The sequence below is a fragment of the Euprymna scolopes genome, chromosome 39 (assembly GCF_053919585.1).
Source record: "Euprymna scolopes isolate OS-2025 chromosome 39, ASM5391958v1, whole genome shotgun sequence".
NCBI lineage: Eukaryota > Metazoa > Mollusca > Cephalopoda > Sepiida > Sepiolidae > Euprymna > Euprymna scolopes.
In genome coordinates this window covers 29975125-29997630 of record NC_136520.1, presented here as the reverse complement: position 1 = coordinate 29997630, position 22506 = coordinate 29975125, and the positions used below count along the sequence as shown (strand labels likewise).

At 32.0% G+C, this 22506-nt stretch overlaps 1 protein-coding gene across 50 annotated transcripts in view; it reads right to left on the bottom strand.

The window, feature by feature from the left end:
- Positions 1-22506, bottom strand: part of LOC145263687 (SWI/SNF-related matrix-associated actin-dependent regulator of chromatin subfamily D member 1-like) — a 273700-nt gene that overhangs the window by 55968 nt on the left and 195226 nt on the right. For 39 of the 50 annotated variants that reach the window (XM_080120590.1, XM_080120583.1, XM_080120574.1 and 36 more), the window contains 2 exons: positions 1945-1983; positions 196-310 (listed from right to left, as the gene is read on the bottom strand). In XM_080120590.1, the coding sequence (XP_079976716.1) occupies positions 196-310; positions 1945-1983 (154 nt within the window). Of the gene's footprint in view, positions 1-195; positions 311-1944; positions 1984-22110; positions 22129-22506 lie in introns of all 50 variants that reach the window. The other 11 variants (XM_080120572.1, XM_080120571.1, XM_080120575.1 and 8 more) reach the window with 1 other exon arrangement.

The following is a 22506-nucleotide window of genomic DNA, read 5'->3' as shown; positions in this document are numbered from 1 at the left end:
CTGACCCAGCTCAACGTTGCTTAACTTTGGTGATCCAGTGGGAACCGGTGTGTCAACGTGATTATGCCGTATGTATATATTTTATTCAAATGCAACAAAGCAGAAGATTACCTTTAGGATAATTTTTTTTTCTGTCATTAATGGAGATTATACCTTTGTTAGTACTTAAAAAAACGAAAAAAAATTGGTACTCACGGTTTTGATATTTGCTGAGATGCCCTGGGGTCGTTATTGGCAGATCTTTTCCTATCCATTGGTCCTTGCATACCTGGTGGGGGCATCCCTGGTGACATTCCACCTCGAGCCATACCTGAAAGCATTTTCAAGATTCAAAGTGAATTTCATCAATAAAAAAAAAAAAATTAAAAAAAAAAATCTTTCATGTTAAATAATTGTGATATGTAACAAAATTTTATCTTGCCAAATTAAATGCATTAAGAAATATGTTAGTTACAAATTACTTTTCTTTTTTTTTTTAAACAAATATCAAGAATAAAAAAAAATGTTAACATACAGCAATAAGAGTAGCCAATCGCAAAAAAAAAAAATTTCTAAAACCGAGATGAATTTCCCAACCTGGGAGCCATGTCCCTATGTGCATGTGTGAAAAGATAATTGGTGAAAGGTTAAGTAGTGAATGTGTAGAGGAAAGGGGATTCCTACAATCAGGTAGATAAAAAAAGAAAAAGAAAAAAGAAATAAGGAAGAATACTACGATGGAGGAAAAACGGGAGTGGGTGAAGAACAGAAGGAAAAAAACAGCAAATAAGTAAAGACAATGTAAAGAAGTAAAAAAAGTGATGAGTAGATTAAAGTTTTCACAAAGCAAACAATGAGGAAATGTCAGAGAAACGTTAAATTCAAAGTTTATATTTTATTCGCTTATGCTTTTAGCTAGAATAGTGCTATTCGAAAGAATCAAGTTCTTTGGTTGATGTGTTATTTTTTTTAAATAGAGTATATTGCTGGCTTCAATGAGTCATCTAAGTTTTGTGTGCTAGTTTAATTATCTATTGTCTTGAATTCATGGTTTAAAATATTGTGAGAGACAAATGCATTTTTAATGGCACCTAGTCTTATGGTTCTGTTGTGTTTATAAATATTTTTTTTGGGGGGAGGAGGGTACATTTATTTTCACTAATATATACCTTGTAGTCATTACAAGGTATTTTGTAAATGCTGGCCTGTGTAGTTGGAATAGTGTTAATGTTTTTATTTTGTTGATTATATTTTTGATAGTGAGTAGGGTGAATTGTATGGTTTTGAAGCCACATTTGGATAATATAATGCAAAGATTATGCATGTTAGTAGGTAGGGTGTGAGGATGAGATAAATGATATTTGTAGATTATATTTTTGTGTTGTAGAAGATACGGAGTGCTTTTCTTCTTGCTTTAAAATAAGATATTTTGGTATTTGAAAGTTTTTAAGGAGGGATTCGATTGTGTTGTATTCGTTTGTTAAGTGCTAAAAGCTGCATATTCTCCAATTATTGATTGTGATGGTTAGAATCGTAGTGTGATCATCTTTGTAGGTTTTCAGTGTATAAAGTAGGATAGATATGTTTGGAATGAGGATTTTTAATTTGGATTATTCACAATATTGTTTTGGCCAATGTATCCTATGGTCTTCTTCGGGTGAATATTATCAAACGCAGGAATTTGTATATAAGGATTCTGTTTGAAATTCCTAGATTCCTGAGTATGTTGTAAAGTTTCCAGAAATTGACAAGATTCACCTGAAAAAGGTTGGAGGTAGGTTATATCGTCCGAAACATTGCGGAAATCACATCTAAGATGAAAACACTAGTCCAAATAATTTAAATTGGTAACATAGTGTTATTGTTTCATTAAGAATATCTAGGAACAGTATATTCAGTTTCAAAGGTAAAGTGCATACAATTAAAAAGTTTTTGTTTTTTTAAACAAGAAAAAAAGTTTCCTACCGTTCACATTGGCATGGGACTGACGTGCTTGCAGGTTCTCTGTAAAAAGGCAGCCATAATAATTATAAAATTGCATTCAAAACAAGTTATTAATGGATGAATTACGTACAATAAAATTAAAATATTATGAACTCAGTCTTTATGTGCTTTTTATTTTTAGATTGTCTAAAGTACACAAGGTTCAATCAAGATCATGCCTATAAGAGGCCAGGCAATAATGCAACTGGGATCTTTCATTGGAGGTGATGTGAATTTTCTTAGATAATTGATATAGTAGTGAAAAAAAAAACCGGGGAAAATTCCCTTGTGAGATCAGTTTGATATTGTATTGTGTTCTATATACTAAACAAGAACCACAATGAGCTAATTAGTTAATTTGAGAATTATTAACAAATTCTTATAAATGAAGAGACAGGTAACTTTGAATAAACAAATGCATAAAAAATAATATTTCTTCAAACAATGCTGTCAATATGAAAAGAAAACCTTAAAAAAAAAAAGATTATAACATGAAATTTTTATAAAAACTAACAAATTTCGCTCATGAATTACTATTTCAATTTTTTGAGGTCATTATGACCCAAAAGATCAAATGAAGACTTATCTTTAAAAAGTTGATTTTCAGGGTGTTAGGACGATACAAAAGTATAATGCAAGGGGAGTAATTCTTTACTTCTTTGGGCAAAGTTGCCTCCCCTTATCCGCAGTCCTAAACTTTAAATTCTCGCAATTTCTCGTGAGATCAATGACCGGAAGTAGTGAGTGACTTTCAAAATGGAGAAATGAGCATCATTCCCATTTGTTCCTGTTCATCATTCTTGGACTTCTAACCTTTCATGTATGATGTTTGAATTGTCGTTACGTGTGTCTTCATAATAAACATGTATCAGTTATGTAACAGCGAGTGATTTTCTTATTTGTTCATAATGATTCCATTCTTTCATCGTGTCCTGCAAGCATACCCACGTGAAGGCTGGATATTTTATGTTATATTGATCCTAACGCATCCCACTATATAACATAGGGTATTCGGGTACGGTATGAACAAATATCATAGTTAAATTTGTCGTCAGCAAGTAATTTTTATGGTATTAAGGCCCTCATATTCCCATGTTTTATCCAATACTTTAAAGTGACTGCTATTTTTTTTTCTTGTTACATAAGACACTTGACGCATGCTCCAAGCAATATTACCTACCTCCCTATGTTAAGAATGGTGACCAATCAAAACAATAGGAAATATATTGGATTACTAATTGCCAGTGACAAATTTAACTGTGATATTTTTTCATACAAGACAAGGCACATTGTCACCTAGGCAGAAGGGGTTACTATATGTCTAATGGAGACTATTGAAAGAGATGTCAGGGAAACAGGAAGCAGGCAGGGAATTTGAAAGTCTAACAGTCTGAGGGAAGAAGCTGAGTAGAAGGCTTTCTGGCATCTAGGAACGTCAACAGTAAAGGAGTGGGATTTGTTGCTAACCGGGGTTTGTCTGTCTATGTTCTTGGAGTGCAATAGGTTTATCAGAGCACATTTCATTAAATTACTCCAAAATAGGTACATGGATGCAACACTATGGTTGGAGCTTAGCCAAGTGTGGGATCCCTAGAAATCAACTTTTTAATGGTGAGTCTTCATTTGGTCCTCTACGCCATAGTGACCCCCCCTTCCTTTTCCTAAATTAATAATGGTGTAAAATAGTTCTCAATAAAATTCAATTTTAACTTCTTACAAAATAAACTCGTAAACTTATAATCCAAATATAATTCTTATGCTATAATACAGAATCTCAGCTGAAATAAATTCGATGGATTAGAAGATCATTTTTAGAATTAAATTTTCTTGAGACAACAATAGTGAAGTTTTGGCAGCCAAAAATATTTCTTGCTGACTAACTATAAATCTTACCTCCAGTAAAAGCCTCCAAATGTTAGATCTATCTACCTGTTATAGGAATGGCCTTGGTTTTTATGCATTTATATAACTTAGTAAATACAGTAACTTTAAATGAAGCAAAATACTTTTAATAGTGTCTCAATATGATTGAAGGTTACATAGAAAAATATGATTTGTAACGAGAATTCAAGAAACGTTTGTTTTTAATTTATTAAAACATGTAAAAATGACAATTAAAAAGATTGCAAATATAACGTTTTTCATTTTTTTTCTGAAAATATACAAGATGTATAGATTGACATAAAATGACATGAATGATGAAAAAATGTAACTTACATACATTTACCAAAAGTTCATTTTTAAAATAAGCTACATTACACAGTAATAACTTTAACAGGATGATTATTGAAATTTTTTACAGCAGATGTCAAACTACAAGTGCATATCAATTTTTTTAATTTAAGCGTAAATGAAAAAGAAAGAAAAATAAATTATTTTGAAAAAAAAAAAAAAATATTCTGCAAAATAAAAATTAATTCAGAAAAAAAAAAAAAATAATAATTGATAAAGTAAAAAATTGAAAGAAAAAAAAAATTTGAATGAAAAAGAATTCACATAGAAAATTTTAAAGAAAAAACCCCCCTGAAAAACATCAAAGGTCACTTATGGTTATCTGCTGCCACTTTATAAGTGAATTCCCCAACTTTTTCACAAATACAGTTGTGTTATCACGCTGCCATTTTTGTGTGATTTTTTTTTTTATTAACTCTTGTTTACCCAAGACAAAGCACGTTACCACTTGGACATAAAAGATTACTATATGTGACCATGACTACTGAAGACTATTAGCGATGTCTGTTCGCATTACATTTAAATTTCAAATGTTAGTGCAGTCAGGAAACCAGGCAGGGAATTCAAAAGTCTAACAGTCTGAGGGAAGAAGCTATTAGAGGCTTTCCAGCATCTAGGTGTTATATTGTCTGTTTCTCTGTAACGCTTTATCTGTTTATCGCTCACGTATGTATAATCATGTTTGTTGCACTTCTACGAAGATCCATCCATAGCCTTGAGCCCCTGGAGGGGCATAGGCCATCTACAACTTTATTCTTTTATAGATGTTTTTGTAGCACGGAGTTCTTTTTACAGGATGTACATACAGATTTGAGACTCTTTTTTGAATGCTGACTAAGAAAGAGAGACTAGTGGTAGATGCACCAGCCCAGATGTGGTAATAATATTCCATGCATGGGCAAATTTTCTCTACCATTTACAAGTTCAAAACGATAATAATCAACTTCAAAATGCACTTATTTTCAAGTAAAAACATTAATTGACTTCAAAATTGAACAATCAACTTCAAAATGGATCAATCAACTTCAAAATGAAACAATCAACTTCAAATCAGAAAACAACTTCAAAATAAGAAATAATCAACTTCAAATCAAGAATTAATATAATACAAATAAATTTAATATTTATTCTTTTATTTTTACTTCAAAGGGATGGAAAATAATACAAATGTTCCTAAGAAATTTATTAAAATTTAATTTCATCTAAGTTAATTAGAGAGGGAAATAATCTCTGTATTCCAGCTATGAAATTAGTGAAAGTCTCAGGGAAATATTATCATTGCAGAGATCATTGCTTCTAATTTGTTAAAGACGAAATTCTTTAGTTGTGAAACCATCACCCCTTAAAATCCCAACAACTGAATCTGCCATACTTCTTTTTACATATTTTTTCAATAGAATTTAACATTGAGCTAAATTCATCCTCCCTTACAACTCCTTCAATTGAAAGTATGACAAGGGGCATTATCAACAGCTAAATTGACACTCCTTTCATAAATTTCATTCGCTGTTCTAAGGAACTCCTTAGTCCATTCTTTTGCGTCCTCTTTTTCACATGATATATATATATATATATATATATATATATATATATATATATATATATATATATATATATATATACACACACACTGAGGAGGACCTAAGGATCGTTTGAAAGAAACATTCTAGTTTTTTTTTTTTTACAAAAGACTTTTTGTATTCCTACACGTCAACACATAGGAAATAAATACAGAAAAGATATAAACATTTATATCTTTTTCGTATTGATTTTTTTATCCATACATACATACATATATATATAATGAAGACGACCAGTCAATTTCCTTACTCATGGGGTAAGTTGATTGAAAAATAAATTATCAATTTACTCAATTTGAATCTGATTAATTTATTTTGAAGTTGATTGTTTCATTTAGAAGTTGTTTTCCAATTTGAAATTGATTAATCCATTTTTAAGTTGATTGATCCATTTTGAAGTTGACTGATCCATTTTGAAGTTGACTGATCCATTTTGAAGTTGACTGATCCATTTTGAAGTTGACTGATTCATTTTGAAGTTGACTGATTCATTTTGAAGTTGACTGATTCATTTTGAAGTTGACTGATTCATTTTGAAGTTGACTGATCCATTTTGAAGTTGATCGATCCATTTTTAAGTTGATCGATCTATTTTTAAGTTGATCGATCCATTATGAAGTTGATTAATTTTTTCACTTGAAAATAAGTTAATTTTGAAGTTGATTATTATCATTTTTAACTTTAAATCATATAGAATGGTAGAGGGAGCCCACCTTCTTTGGAACAGCCTTGGCAATGTCTTCAATGTATTTGTTCCCCTCTCTCTGTTTCAAAAGTATGTGTGTGGGGGGGATAGGCGATTCCGATACCTAACATGTTATAATTAGTATTACTAGATATCACAAACTAGCCAGCCTAATATGCAAAACAGGTGAATACTGTGAAATTCCATTCAATTTTTATTTATTTATGGAGACAAGGCATCAAGGCGTAAAGTCAGTTGATATAAGAAGCTAACAAAAATGAAAGATGATCAGGATAAAGACAAGAGATGCCTACTGACCTTAATCTTGAAAAACAATGAGGCATCGAGATGTTTGCTCACATTACATTTAAATTTCTATGGAGTACAGGTAGGGAGGAAAACAACCCGCAAAAAAGAGTTCCACAAGCTTAATTTACAGTATTTTATTTTATTTGATTGAATTTGGATATGAATAAAATTTAACCTTTTCTTTCCCCCTCCCCCTAAGCTACAAAGTCAAATTTAGGTTCTCAAGTGTTAAATATTCTGGACATTTATTATGGCATGCATACTTTACTAAATAAAGTATATTTTTGTAAAATTGGTGACATGATAACATACATCTGTATTGGGGAAAAAATTTCAAAACTAAATTGAAAAGTAACAAAAAATAAATAAAAATGGAAAATCCTCCAAACAGCTATTTGTTCCCCACTCTCTTAGTCAAGTTAAAACTAATGAAAGAAATTGTTTAAAAAAGAATTTAAACAGATCTTTCATGAAATGAACACCGATAGTATTATGAGACGTTATGGACAATCGCGAGAATATTATGAGAAGGAGAGTAAGTATGCTACAGTAAGTATAGAAATGTTGCAAAAACAAAAGAAAAGGAGACTTACAGTCTTAAAATGTTACAAAAGTAGAAATTATGATCTCAAATGTTGCAAATAACGTGGAGTATTACAGATAGATATGAACTGAGAATGTGACAGACAATTATGGGCAGTGTTAAAATGTTGCAAAAATGAAAATTATGGACAGTCTCAAAATGTTGCAACAGACGTGGGGGCATTACAGAGTCAGAGAATGTGAGCAACAGACGAGAAGAATCATGAAGATTTTGTGAGTTGCAATAAAAAAGAAAAATTACAGACAGGTTGAAAAATGTTGAAACGGACAATCAGATATGATCTAAGAATATGACAGAATTACGGATAGTCTGAGAACATTGTGACAGACAGTAAGAATTATGACTAGTTTGTGAATGTTGCAATGGATGAGGAGAATTAGTGATGGTCTAAAAATGTTACAGGTGAAGAATTTATAAACAGATGCAAGCTTTACTGACAAGCAGGGATAATGCGAAAATGTTCAAACAGACAAGGAGCATTACGGATGGTCCAATAATGTTCAAACTGATAAGGAACATAACGAATGGTCCGAAAATGTTCAAACAGACAGGGAGCATTACGGATGGTCCGGAAGTGTTCAAACAGACAGAGAACATTACGGATGGTCCGGAAGTGTTCAAACAGACAGGGAACATTACGGATGGTCCGGAAGTGTTCAAACAGACAGAGAACATTACGGATGGTCCGGAAGTGTTCAAACAGACAGAGAACATTACGGATGGTCCGGAAGTGTTCAAACAGACAGAGAACATTACGGATGGTCTGGAAGTGTTCAAACAGACAGAGAACATTACGGATGGTCCGGAAGTGTTCAAACAGACAGAGAACATTACGGATGGTCCGGAAGTGTTCAAACAGACAGAGAACATTACGGATGGTCCGGAAGTGTTCAAACAGACAGAGAACATTACGGATGGTCCGGAAGTGTTCAAACAGACAGGAGCATTACAGATGGTCTGAAACTGTTCAAACACACAAGGAGCATTACGGATGGTCCGAAAGTGTTCAAACGGACAGGGAGCATTACGGATGGTCCGAAAGGGTTCAAACGGACAGGGAGCATTGCGGATGGTCCAAAAGTGTTCAAACAGACAGGGAGCATTGCGGATGGTCCAAAAGTGTTCAAACAGACAGGGAGAATTGTGGATGGTCCAAAAGTGTTCAAACAGACAGGGAGCATTGCGGATGGTCCGAAAATATTCAAACAGACAGGGAGCATTATGGATGGTTTGAATGTGTTAAAATGGACAGGGAGCATTACGGATGGTCCGAATGTGTTCAAGCAAATGGGGCATTATGGATATTAAAATCTCAAAACAAAAGCAACGATCCTAAATGATAATAAGTGGAACAACAAGAAACTGCTAGTAAAAGAAGGAAGGAATATCATCGTTCTCGATAGTTGAATTAGAGGAAATGATATCAAAATTACAAATGTACGTGTTAACAAGTTAATGAGATATGAAAAAAATGAATGTATTTAAATGAACAAGGAAAATAACGAAAAATTATATTTTAATTAGATGCAAAAATAGCAGTTATTAAGACTATATATATATATATATAAACAAAAATATTTTTTCATTAAAAATAGAATAAAAAATAATTTATTCTCAAATAGATATTTTTACCTGACAATATTTAAACGTTTTTAAAAACGATTTTGTTTTTTTAATTCACATATTGCAGACATTATATTATTTGGATTCTTTGAACTCCTGTAACCTTCGACTTTCAGGTGTATCTTGTTCAACTTAAGAATCTGCATAAAATTTCTAATGGAACCCTTTATTTAATCCATGGGGATAGTATGCCCTTGTTCAGTCAGCATCCGCAGTGAGGATTGACCCTTAAACCTCCAGGAAAGTGTAATTTTACAACTGAATTTTAACAAGTACTTTATCCACTATGCCACACTCCCGTAATTCTTCACGTAATGATTCCATTTCTCATCATTCTCCCTTTGTTATTCACCTTCCATCTAACAACTAAAACCATTATTATTATTTTGACCAACTTGTCGCCTCCAATCTCTCCAGACCATAATCCGTTGGAGCATCCATAGATTAATGGGCAATATTGATGAGGATTATTTTATATGCGTCCGCCAAAGGTTTAGGTCTTGAATAGAAGCTGTCATTGAAGCATTGTGAGATTTCATCGAATGAATTAAGAGAATCACTTATCTACCAACGTCGTTTCATTTAATTACAGATGTGTTGTATTTTTTTAACCTTAAAAATTTATTAAATGTTCTCAAACACCGAACGCATCCTTTTTCGCCCGTAATTCTTCACGCAATGATTCCATTTCTCATCATCCTCCCTTTGTCATTCATCTTTCATCTAGAACTAAAACCATTACGTTTCTGAAATTTTGAGATGAGGATTGATTATTCATATTATTTGGATTCTTTGGACTACTGTTCTCATCTTACATGTTATTTGCACAACATTTCAGTCAAACCTCATCTTCTTCAGGTGTATCTTGTCGAATTTTGAAAACTTTCTGTTTTACTTGAGAATCTGCACGGAATTTCAAACAAAAGCCTTTATTTAATCCACGGGTAGCATGTTCTCGTTCAATCAGCCATGACTAGGTAGGAATCATAAGTAATTCCAATTGTATTTTGAGGATCATTCAAACTGAGAATTGAACCTTCAATCTGTAAAAGAGTGTAATTTACAACTGAATTTTACCAAGTACTTTATCCACTATGCCACAGGTTCTTGTGAAACGTGAAAATGACACTCAAGATGAGAACAGTAGTCCAAAGAATCCCAATAATACGAATAATCAATCCTCATAAAAAATCCAAAATCATGACTGCCATTATGTATAAAATGTTCTTGATAGAAAATAACATTCTTTTTTGAGATGAACATAATTTACAATTTCTCTTATTCAGACTCCTGTTCTCATCTTGGGTGCTATTCTCACAACGTTTTCATTGATGTAATAAGTACTTGGTAAAATTCAGTTCTAAGTGACACTCTTCCGGAGGTTGATGGTTCAATCCTTAGTACAAGTTATACTATAGCAAACTATTGCAACTAATATAACAGTGTTTCGCATGTGACACAGACACAAAATAAGCCACCCGCATGCAGCATACAAAAAACAGTCTTGATCTGACATCTGACACAACGGTCATCGAGGTCACTTCCTTTTGACCTTTCGCTTTCGTTTCTTATTTTTCTTTTCACCTCGACATGGCAACAGACAGAATGTGACACTCATCACTCCCAAAAACTATGCACGACATGACTCGATCAAAACTATCCTCCTAATATGTAAACAAGAATTACCTTGATACACATGAGACAATTGATTTTGATTGCATCAACACAAGCGCGCCCCATATAAACACTGGATATTCTCTTTACGATCTAAGTATCGTTGTATAAAAAATGTAGAAATGTTTCTTTGTGCTTAAATTACACGGTTGTAAATACGAATAATCTCATTTCTTTTTCATCTATATATAAATCTCACCTGCCTGTTTAAATGTATGTATGTATGTATGCATGTATTTATCATGCAAACTTTCGACAGAGGTAACGGATTTTTACGAGATTGGTATCGTTTTGAAGCTCAACTCTTCGGACAACAAATATAAAAAAATTGGCTAAAAACATTAATTCCTTCACCCTCAGCTGGGCACTTATCTACAAGGAGGGGTCGCTTTTTTCACTGATATTTTCGAAAGTCATCCCCTCTTTTTGATTGACTAGCCTTAATTTAAACATTCGTCACTTTCGGTTTGGCGATAGACACAACAGCAAAGACGTCACATTTTTTTTTTCTTTTCACATTCTCTTCCCCTCCACGGTACAGGTTCGAGCCTGCCTGCCTACTACCACTTTTTTTTTTTTATTTTGCACAACACACACCTCCAAACACCTGGGCAACGCCTGGCACCCAGGCTAGTTCCATATAAGTGGTCGAACACGCATACTTATCCTCAACAATACTAAGAATACAATTGCAAATTACTTAAGACTTCTAGTCAGTCATGACTGATGTAAAAAGAACGTTACTCCATGGATTAAATGAAAGGTTCCGTTTGAAATTCCGTACACATCCCTGAGATTGACAAGATAAACCTGTAGAAGGTCGGAGGTTATATTGATTGAAACGCTGTGCGAATAACACAAGATGAGAACAGTAGTCCAAATCATATGAATTATCAATCCTCATCTCAAAAATTCAGAAACATAATTTCCAACTTTTGCAAATTGTTTCATTTTCGTAAATGATACAATAAGCATAAAAATATCATTTATTTGAAAAAAGTGCAATATAACGTTGCTGGGTATCATCTAGGTGTAAATGAAAAAAGAAACATAAAAGTAAAAAAAACAAAAAACTAAGCATCTTTTTTTTTTTTTTTTTAAACTCCTAAGGCACCATTTATCAAGACCAAAAGCCACTCAAGGATAAAAATTAATGAGGTAGAATTACTGACAATCTGAGAATACTGCAACAGACAGGAGGTATTACAATTAAATATGATCTGAGCATGTTGTGAGAGGGAGAATATAGGACAGTCTGAGGATTTCGCAAATTACATAACTTTTATAAATGATAATATCAGCATAAAAATATAACTTTATTTGAAAAATGTCCAATATGACGTGCTATCACAATTCTAGATGAATTAAAGTAAAACATTGAGTCATCGCTTATTAAGGCCAAAAGCTGCTTGAAGATAAAGTTAATGAGATGAAATGATTGTCAGTTAAAAAATGAATTTAACGAGAGCAGAATTAAGAATGAACTAAGTTCTCTGCTCAGTGAACCCTATCCAGCCTTGGCACAGTTCAAAACCAGCTTCGAAACCTAGTGGGTGATGTTCTTTTCTCTTCCCTGAAACCTTTTTCCCACAGAAGAGATGTTGCCTGCCTGTCTCTGCTCTATCATTATTTTCATGACAAGTGCTCAACTGAATTCCAATCTATAGTTCCCCCCTTGCCAAGCTCTCACAAAAAAATACTCGACAAGCTACAACCACTATAAACGATTTCTATCTGTGCCTAAATCTAAATGTAGATTCCATAAACAAAACTTCTTTCCTAGAACTGCCCACCTGTGGAATACTGTTCCACTGTCCTGCTTCCTAATTGAATACAACATGGTAGCCTTCAAATCCAATGTAAACAAGTTCTTCTTGAGCCGTCCCTATAAATAATCACATTCTACCCAATTTACACCATTAATGATTATTACACTATCATCTTACATTCATTAACCCTTATCCTTGAATGACTTTCGGGCCTTGATAAGTGGTGACTCCCAAGTAAAAAAAAAAAAAAAAAGTACTTATGGGGAATGTTTTCAGTTGAAAACAACTATTTAGGAATAGAGTTCAACTTTTAATTCAAATATATTTTTCGTTCAAACTCGTACGATGTGGCAGAATTTATACAAACAAGTTTAAAATTTTGTACATGTAAAAAGAAGTTGATGTTCGTAAAAGACAATATCAAAAGCACAAACTATAAGCCAAAAAATATAAATCATGGAAAGAAACAAAACAAAACCAAAAATCATTCCAAAAACGTTTGACGATATTTATCACACAAGAACATGGAGCCAACCATCGAAAGCAGAAATATAAAAAACAAAAAAACTTTCTGTTCTTTGTTATCATGCTGACACCAGAAAAGTGCCATAATATTTCCTGTAATCGTCCAATTTGCAGAGGCGAGGGGCATACTCTAAAATCATAAAAACTTAGAATTTTTCTACATTTTGATAACGAATATTTTTTTTCATTTTGCTTCATCCACGTCAAATTTAATCCATGTCAGACATTAAATTTTAATTAATCTATGCAAGATATTAAATTTCATTTAATCCAAATTCAGTATTAAATTTTGTTTTATCCAAGTCAAATATAAAATTTTGTTTAATCCATATCAAATTTCATTTAATCCATGTCAAATATTAAATTTCGTTTAATCTATGTCAAATATCAAATTTCGTTTAATCCATGTCAAATATTAAATTTCGTTTAATCCATGTCAAATATCAAATTTCGTTTAATCCATGTCAAATATCAAATTTCGTTTAATCCATGTCAAATATCAAATTTCGTTTAATCCATGTCAAATATCAAATTTCGTTTAATCCATGTCAAATATCAAATTTCGTTTAATCCATGTCAAATATCAAATTTCGTTTAATCCATGTCAAATATCAAATTTCGTTTAATCCATGTCAAATATTAAATTTCGTTTAATCCATGTCAAATATCAAATTTCGTTTAATCCATGTCAAATATCAAATTTCGTTTAATCCATGTCAAATATCAAATTTCGTTTAATCCATGTCAAATATCAAATTTCGTTTAATCCATGTCAAATATTAAATTTCGTTTAATCCATGTCAAATATTAAATTTCATTTAATCCATGTCAAATATTAAATTTCATTTAATCCATGTCAAATATTAAATTTCATTTAATCCATGTCAAATATTAAATTTCATTTAATCCATGTCAAATATTAAATTTCGTTTAATCCATGTCAAATATTAAATTTCGTTTAATCCATGTCAAATATTAAATTTCGTTTAATCCATGTCAAATATTAAATTTCGTTTAATCCATGTCAAATATTAAATTTCATTTAATCCATGTCAAATATTAAATTTCATTTAATCCATGTCAAATATTAAATTTCATTTAATCCATGTCAAATATTAAATTTCATTTAATCCATGTCAAATATTAAATTTCATTTAATCCATGTCAAATATTAAATTTCATTTAATCCATGTCAAATATTAAATTTCATTTAATCCATGTCAAATATTAAATTTCATTTAATCCATGTCAAATATTAAATTTCATTTAATCCATGTCAAATATTAAATTTCGTTTAATCCATGCTATATGAAATGCTTGAACATTCGTGACAGAAATCTAATGCGTAAGTCAAATATAATCTGAGGTTTAGTTATTCAAAATATGGTTGGTTTGCAAAAAGGATTGTAAATTGTATTAACAATTCCGTGGGTCCCATTCCCTTTTTTTGAGGGAGGCGAAGATCACTATTTAAAAGTTCTTACATTTTTTTTTTTCTTGCTTCACCTGTACATAAATCATAACGTTTTATTAGTTTACAATAACTGTACTAGACGTCTTTCAATACTGACTTATTATTTTAGCAGTTAACGAATTTGTTGATGATACAAATATTTTCAGTTTGAATGTCACAATTTTTTTTTTTTTTTTTTTTAAATTTTTTCCGGCATTCTTACAGGTCATGCTTAGATTCTCCACATTTTTATCGATCTGGCTCAAACTCCTTCCAAAATTTATGATTCTGCAACCCTGACTACTAAATATAATTTCGTTTATATTCAAAATATTTGACAACTGGGCAAGTGCTCATGCAGTTTTCATCATACTATGACAAGTGGTATCACAACTTAAATCCAGGAAAAACTAAGGTGTGCTCATTCAATCTTAAGAACCACCAAGCCTAATGCTCGACATCACCAGGGGCGGTAAAGTCTTGGAAAACACCTCATATCTCAATGTGACATGTGACAGGACACTGTCATACAGAACCCACATCGAGAAGCTCTGCAAGAAGCTATCAACATGCAACAGCCTGCTTGCGGCTCTGGCTAACAGTTCTTGGGGAGCCAAGGCACAGACACTATGTCTGTCAACTTTAGTGCTCTGCTTCTCGGTCATAGAATACTGCATAGCAGCATGGGCTTGTTCTGCTGATACTGCAAAAGTCGACGTTGAGCTCAACAAGGTCTGCACGATTTCCAGCAACTGGCTATCTGTCTAGAAGATGCCTGAAATCGCTCTGCTGCAGAACTATTGAGAAGTGATAGCGAAAGCAGAGCATGACAAATAGAGCAGCAACAATCGCAATCCCTTGTATGGACACCAAGAGGTGATGCAACGATTACCATCTCACAAGAACTTTGCCACTGTCACAGGCCTCAGGCAAACACCAGCATCCTTCTGTCTGCATTGGTAGAATGAATCAGTCATTCGCAACAATAACAACAATGAGGTTCTTCCGGCACAAAAAGAAGACCTCCGAGCAGGCTCTGAACTCCCCCAGAAAGAGTGGGTAACACTTAACTGGGCCCGAGTGAATGTTACCCAAACATGGAACAACCTGCACAAGTGGTGCTATATACAGGAGGTTCGATGTCCCTGCAGCGCTATCAATCACATACTCACAGACTGTCCCCTAAGCAGGGCGTGTTCTGATGTGAACCTGAGGGATGTCTTGGACACTGCCCGACGATGAATCATGAAATAAAGTGAAATGCTATGATGATGATGACCTGGGTAATACCGGATAAGTAAACTTGTTTATTTTTTAACAAATTATTTAAAACTTTCTTCTTTATGTTTTATAATTTTTTAAAATTCCAAATAAGAAATAAGATTCACACGGTACTGAAGTAGTTCCATATTGTTGTAATCTAATACCGAGCCAAACAATAATGGCTAACACTTGTAACATATTAAATTTTAAAATAGAAATAAACACGACTGACATGAAAAATATTCTATGCATTAATGATATCTGATGCAACCATCTGCAATAATTGGACTATTTTAAAAAATAAAAAGGCAATTTTTCTCATGCTAGTGTGATCATAAAAATGTCCCCCAAAACAGCCAAGACATGAAACAATACAGCCAAGATAGAAATTGAAAATCAAATATGTTTCGGAATTCTTTTGAGAATGATGATTTGTATCATTCGTATTATTTGGCATACCATTCTAATATTGAATATTATTCTCACAAGGTACCCGCTGATATAATCTCCGACCTTCTTTTTGGTGTATCTTGTTGAACTTGGAAATCATTATGTCTACAAGGACCTATGGCATAACAGATATAAGTGCTAAGTAATATTCATCCCTATGTGACAATCTTCTAGAGGTTTAAAGTTCAATCTTCAGTGAGAGTGATAGTAAGAATACTTACAGATTCCCATGTTCAATATGATATGCCTGAAGAAGGTTGAGGGTTACACCAGTCGAAACATTATAAGAACATTCAAAATGAGAAAATAGATCAAATAATCCCAAAAAAATAAATTATCACTTGGTGACAAATTGGATATTTATAGAAATATGTATTATTTTCTTTTTATTTTGCAGTTCTTCAATGTTGCAAAAAATCGATACAAATTATCCATTTCAGTGTGAACTTTGACCACTGAATAAGATTTAAGAATAAAGTGGTCAATCATAGTCGAGGACAACCCAAAGGTTCCCTTTTCATTAGCTACTACACCGAGATAGATGTCACTCCTTTCCCAGGATTACTCTATTTAATCTTGATCATCACCTTAATATGCTCAGTGTTTAGGAGAGGAGGTATCGAATACCATTTTTTGAGTCTTTGATACGTCTTAATCAAGGATTGAACCCTGATATCTCACCCCATTAGCAACCACTCTTACCATTATGTCAAATAGGCCGGTTCGACTTAGAATAAAATATAGTTAATGTTGAATGTTTTTTTTTTTTTTTTTTTTTTTTTTTTTTACAAAACAACATAAACAACTAAAAAATGAAATCTATTTTAGTTATTTTAAACAAAAATTTAAACTAAAAAATTTAAACTAGCAATTTCCAGTTGAAAAGGTTGCTAGCAACTTTTCATTTATAAACAAAAGAATGCGAAATCATTTATTTTAGATTTCAAGAGTAAGGCTTCTAGCATGTTATCAAGACCAGCAGTGTTAACAGGTTCTGAGTAAAAAAAAAAATAACGATGTCAATCAATTTTTATATAAAAAAAAAATTTCTTTTAAAACATATTTTCAATGAAGCTGATATTGAGATTAACAGAACCACCACCACCACTACCATCTCTACAAACTTAATAACAATTAATTCCTTTGAAAGAAAATAAGGAAAATAAAATCAGATTTATTATCAGAGAAATATTTGTAATATCATCATATGACAGATGACAAGATTTATTACCTAATACAACTTATACACATAGAAATAAAGGAATTAAAAGGTTTCATTATTATTCATAGGGCTTTATTCATATCTGTAATCATTGGTGAAACTGCTGCATTCCGTACCATCACTATAATTAATTTATACATTGTTGAATGTACAAGGTCATCCCTATAACAATGATCATATAACTGTGGTCTTTTTCTATGGACGATGTGAATTTTCTTAGATAATTGATAAAGAAGTTTAAAACAGGGGGAAAATTCTTGTAAAATTAGTTTGATGTTTTTATCTATTTTACATACCAATAATAAAAATCGTAATGATCTAATTGATAGATTTAACAATTATTAATGGATTCCTATAAATGACAACACAAGTAACTTTGAATAAACAAAGACATAAAAAATGCTATTTTTTTTTAAATAAACAATGTCAATACGAACACTTTAAAAACATTACAACATGAAACTTTTTAAAAAATATATAAAACTAACCAACAAATTTAGCAAAAGAAATTAAAACAATATGAACTACTGTTTTAACTTTTTTTGATTAATAATCGCAAAAAAATAAATAGTTCTCAATAAATTTCAATTTTGACTTTTTACAACTAAACAAACTCATAATCCTAATGTAATTAATATAATACAGAATATCAACTAAAATAAATTTGATGGTTTAGAATTTCCTTTCAGAATAACATTTTCTCGGATCAATGAGAGTAAGGTGTTAATAGCTAAAAAAACATTTCTGTTGATTGACTGAAAATCTTGCTTCTAGTAAAAGATTCCAAATAGTAGATCTCTCGGCCTGTTATAGGGATGTCTTTGAGAATGTACAATATATTTTATACTATAATGAATAGTACTTAAATAACCCTCTTATTTTTAGAAATAATAACTGCACAATACCAAAATAGCTGTAGTTGAGAATGTACCAGAAAATAATTACATACATTACTGAGAGGGAGACAATTTTTCTAAAAATTACTTAAAAATGTGTGTGTGTATATATATATATATATATATATATATATCAATAAAAAATAATTTTTTAAATATATTTAGAAATATTTTTAAAATATTTTTTTTTAATATTAAAATATATCATGAAATGTTTATATATATATTAAAATATTTATGAATTTAGCAACAATATTGAAAACTATATTAATAAAAATAGTTTAAATATCGAAAAATATTTAAAATATTAAATCAAACATTCAACTTTTTTCAAATACATTTTTTTTAGATTTAAAAATTTTGATAAACTAAAAATATTTTTACAGGTTAAAATTTTTTACATTCTCAGAATTTACTTGTGAAATAGAACCGCCAAAACCTTAGCCCATGAGTTGCCACTGGCCATAACAAAAAAAAATAGTCATGATAATACTATTCCTGTTAAAGGCAGTGGCTATCAAAAACAGGATCCAAACATTTGAAATTCGACTGCCATTAGAACAAACAGCATTTGACAATATACAGCCAACTTTTTCACTTACACAGAGATTGATGTTTGTATAATGTTTTGAACAATATAAGTAAAGATAATGGACAAAGAAAAACCACAAAAGTAAATCACAGAATTATCCAGCAGTGGACAAAAAACATAACCATTATAACGGTCAAGCAAAATATTAGGATCTTGTATGCATTAAGCACTCCTGAATAGGAACAGAGAAAAAAAGGCCACTTTTGTTTTTAACTGTTTTTTTTTTGTTTTTTTAACTTATAAATAAAGTCATTTTATATATTATATAATTTTATGAAAGTCACATCTTTATAATCTAATATATAAAGTTATCTGATTGTATCTTCCATGTTAGATCTAAAGAGCAATAGATTTGATAAATTGATATTTAATTTTGACTAGCTATTTTTTCCTAATTCTTTCAACAGGTATTTTTTATTAATGCTGTTAGCTAGTCTCTCATTAAATAAAACTAATATTGCTAACAAGGTTTGTAAAAAGAAATGTTGCTAATAAGGTTTTCGATAAATTACAAAATATTGTTAAAATTGTTTTGGTAAAACAAATAAGTATTGCTAACAAGTTTTCATAAAAAAGAAAAAAATATTGCTAAGAAGTTTTGTGGAATTTTTTTTTTTTAATGTTGCTAACAAGTTCCTTACGGAAAGAAATGCTGCTTTTTTTTACAAAGCAAATTAAATACAAACATATTTTTAAGATTTGCTAATTTTTAATTTAAAATAATTGATTGCTGTTAATACATTTTAAATTAAAAGCAACTCTACTGTGACTTACAAGATGGCCGTAGCAACTTTAAACTAGCAACTTTCCACTTACAAAGTTAAGTTTCAAGTTAAAAACGGCTGCCAGCAACTTACTAGTTTTCAAAACGGCTGCCAGCAACTTACCAGTTTTCAAAACGGCTGCCAGCAACTTACCAGTTTTCAAAACGGCTGCCAGCAACTTACCAGTTTTCAAAACGGCTGCCAGCAACTTACCAGTTTTCAAAACGGCTGCACGCAACTTACTAGTTTTCAAAACGGCCGCAGCAACTTTAAACTAGCAACTTTCCAGTTAAAAACGGCTGCCAACAACTTACTAGTTTTCAAAACGGCTGCCAGCAACTTACTAGTTTTCAAAACGGCTGCCAGCAACTTACTAGTTTTCAAAACGGCTGCCAGCAACTTACTAGTTTTCAAAACGGCTGCCAGCAACTTACTAGTTTTCAAAACGGCTGCAAGCAACTTACTAGTTTTCAAAATGGCTGCCAGCAACTTACCAGTTTTCAAAACGGCTGCCAGCAACATACTAGTTTTCAAAATAGCTGCCAGCAATTTACCAGTTTTCAAAACGGCTGCCAGCAACTTACTAGTTTTCAAAACGGCTGCCAGCAACTTACTAGTTTTCAAAAAGGCTGCCAGCAACTTACTAGTTTTCAAAACGGCTGCCAGCAATATACTAGTTTTCAAAATGGCTGCTAGCAATATACTAGTTTTCAAAACGGCTGCCAGCAACTTACTAGTTTTCAAAACGGCTGCCAGCAACTTACTAGTTTTCAAAACGGCTGCCAGCAACTTACCAGTTTTCAAAACGGCTGCCAGCAACTTACTAGTTTTCAAAACGGCTGCCAGCAACTTACCAGTTTTCAAAACGGCTGCCAGCAACTTACTAGTTTTCAAAACGGCTGCCAGCAACTTACCAGTTTTTAAAACGGCTGCCAGCAACTTACTAGTTTTCAAAACGGCCGCAGCAACTTTAAACTAGCAACTTTCCAGTTAAAAACGGCTGCCAACAACTTACTAGTTTTCAAAACGGCTGCCAGCAACTTACTAGTTTTCAAAACGGCTGCCAGCAACTTACTAGTGTTCAAAATGGCTGCCAGCAACTTACCAGTTTTCAAAACGGCTGCCAGCAACTTACTAGTTTTCAAAACGGCCGCAGCAACTTTAAACTAGCAACTTTCCAGTTAAAAACGGCTGTCAACAACTTACTAGTTTTCAAAATGGCTGCCAGCAACTTACTAGTTTTCAAAACGGCTGCCAGCAACATACTAGTTTTCAAAATAGCTGCCAGCAATTTACCAGTTTTCAAAACGGCTGCCAGCAACTTACTAGTTTTCAAAACGGCTGCCAGCAATATACTAGTTTTCAAAACGGCTGCTAGCAATATACTAGTTTTCAAAACGGCTGCCAGCAACTTACTAATTTTCAAAACGGCTGCCAGCAACTTACCAGTTTTCAAAACGGCTGCCAGCAACTTACTAGTTTTCAAAACGGCTGCCAGCAACTTACCAGTTTTCAAAACGGCTGCCAGCAACTTACTAGTTTTCAAAACGGCTGCCAGCAACTTACTAGTTTTCAAAACGGCTGCCAGCAACTTACTAGTTTTCAAAACGGCTGCCAGCAACTTACCAGTTTTCAAAACGGCTGCCAGCAACTTACCAGTTTTCAAAACGGCTGCCAGCAACTTACCAGTTTTCAAAACGGCTGCCAGCAACTTACTAGTTTTCAAAACGGCTGCCAGCAACTTACCAGTTTTCAAAACGGCTGCCAGCAACTTACTAGTTTTCAAAACGGCCGCCAGCAACTTACCAGTTTTCAAAACGGCTGCCAGAAACTTACCAGTTTTCAAAACGGCTGCCAGCAACTTACCAGTTTTCAAAACGGCACCAAGCATCTTGGATGAATTGTACATTAGAACACACACACACGCATGCATGTTCATATATATATATATATATATATATATATATATATATATGCTTGCAACACTATTTACGCATATTTCTGGGTGTAGAGCATATCCATTCTATAACATACAGTGCCAGATATTTCCAAATAGTCACCCATCTGGTGTTGCCTTTGGTCATCTAATGAGAACTGGTGTCAACATGATCGTACTGTATATATGGAAGCATTGAATATCTAAACAATTTTTATTTTTTTATTTTTTCACTTTTCACACGTACAAACACATACGTCTATTTTTAAAAGTTAAACAAAAGTTACCTTTTTTAATATCTTATTTTGGAGTGCTTGACTGTGCACAAGACTCCATGTGTTTTTTTTTTTTTAATTAATGGAAACCAATGTTTTATTTTATGTATAAATTAGAATACAAGATGTATAAAGTAAAATGAAAAATATTGATAAAAGAACATAAACACTGAAATTTATTTTGATACAAAAGCAGACAACAACTGAGATCCAAAAATCTAACCCAGGCAAAAAATAAATAAATAAAATAAAACAAACATAATCCAAAAATTTAAGTCAAAAATAAAAATTCCTACTTTTACTTGGCATCCTTTCTATTATTAATAATAAAAAAAGTTTTTTCTCCAATTTTATTTTGGAAAAAAAAAAACAGAAAAAAAAAAAAAAAAAAAAAGAAAACAAACAAATGTAATTATGTTGAGCCCAAGGCAATATCTATAACAAGACTGGCAAGCACAAAACTAGGATACACAACTTGGAGCAGATATGATTATCATAATTATTATTATTTTTTTTATTAAAAAATACTTTGCTTAAAATATTTTCAGACATTTTTGATAGAGAATTTTGTAAAATGAACTTTCATCATACAATATTTTTTTGTTACTAATTCATCAGCAAATTGACTAATTATTCTGTTCTTTCTTTCCTATCTTTGTGAATAGTTGTAGCAAGAATATGTATAGTTAATA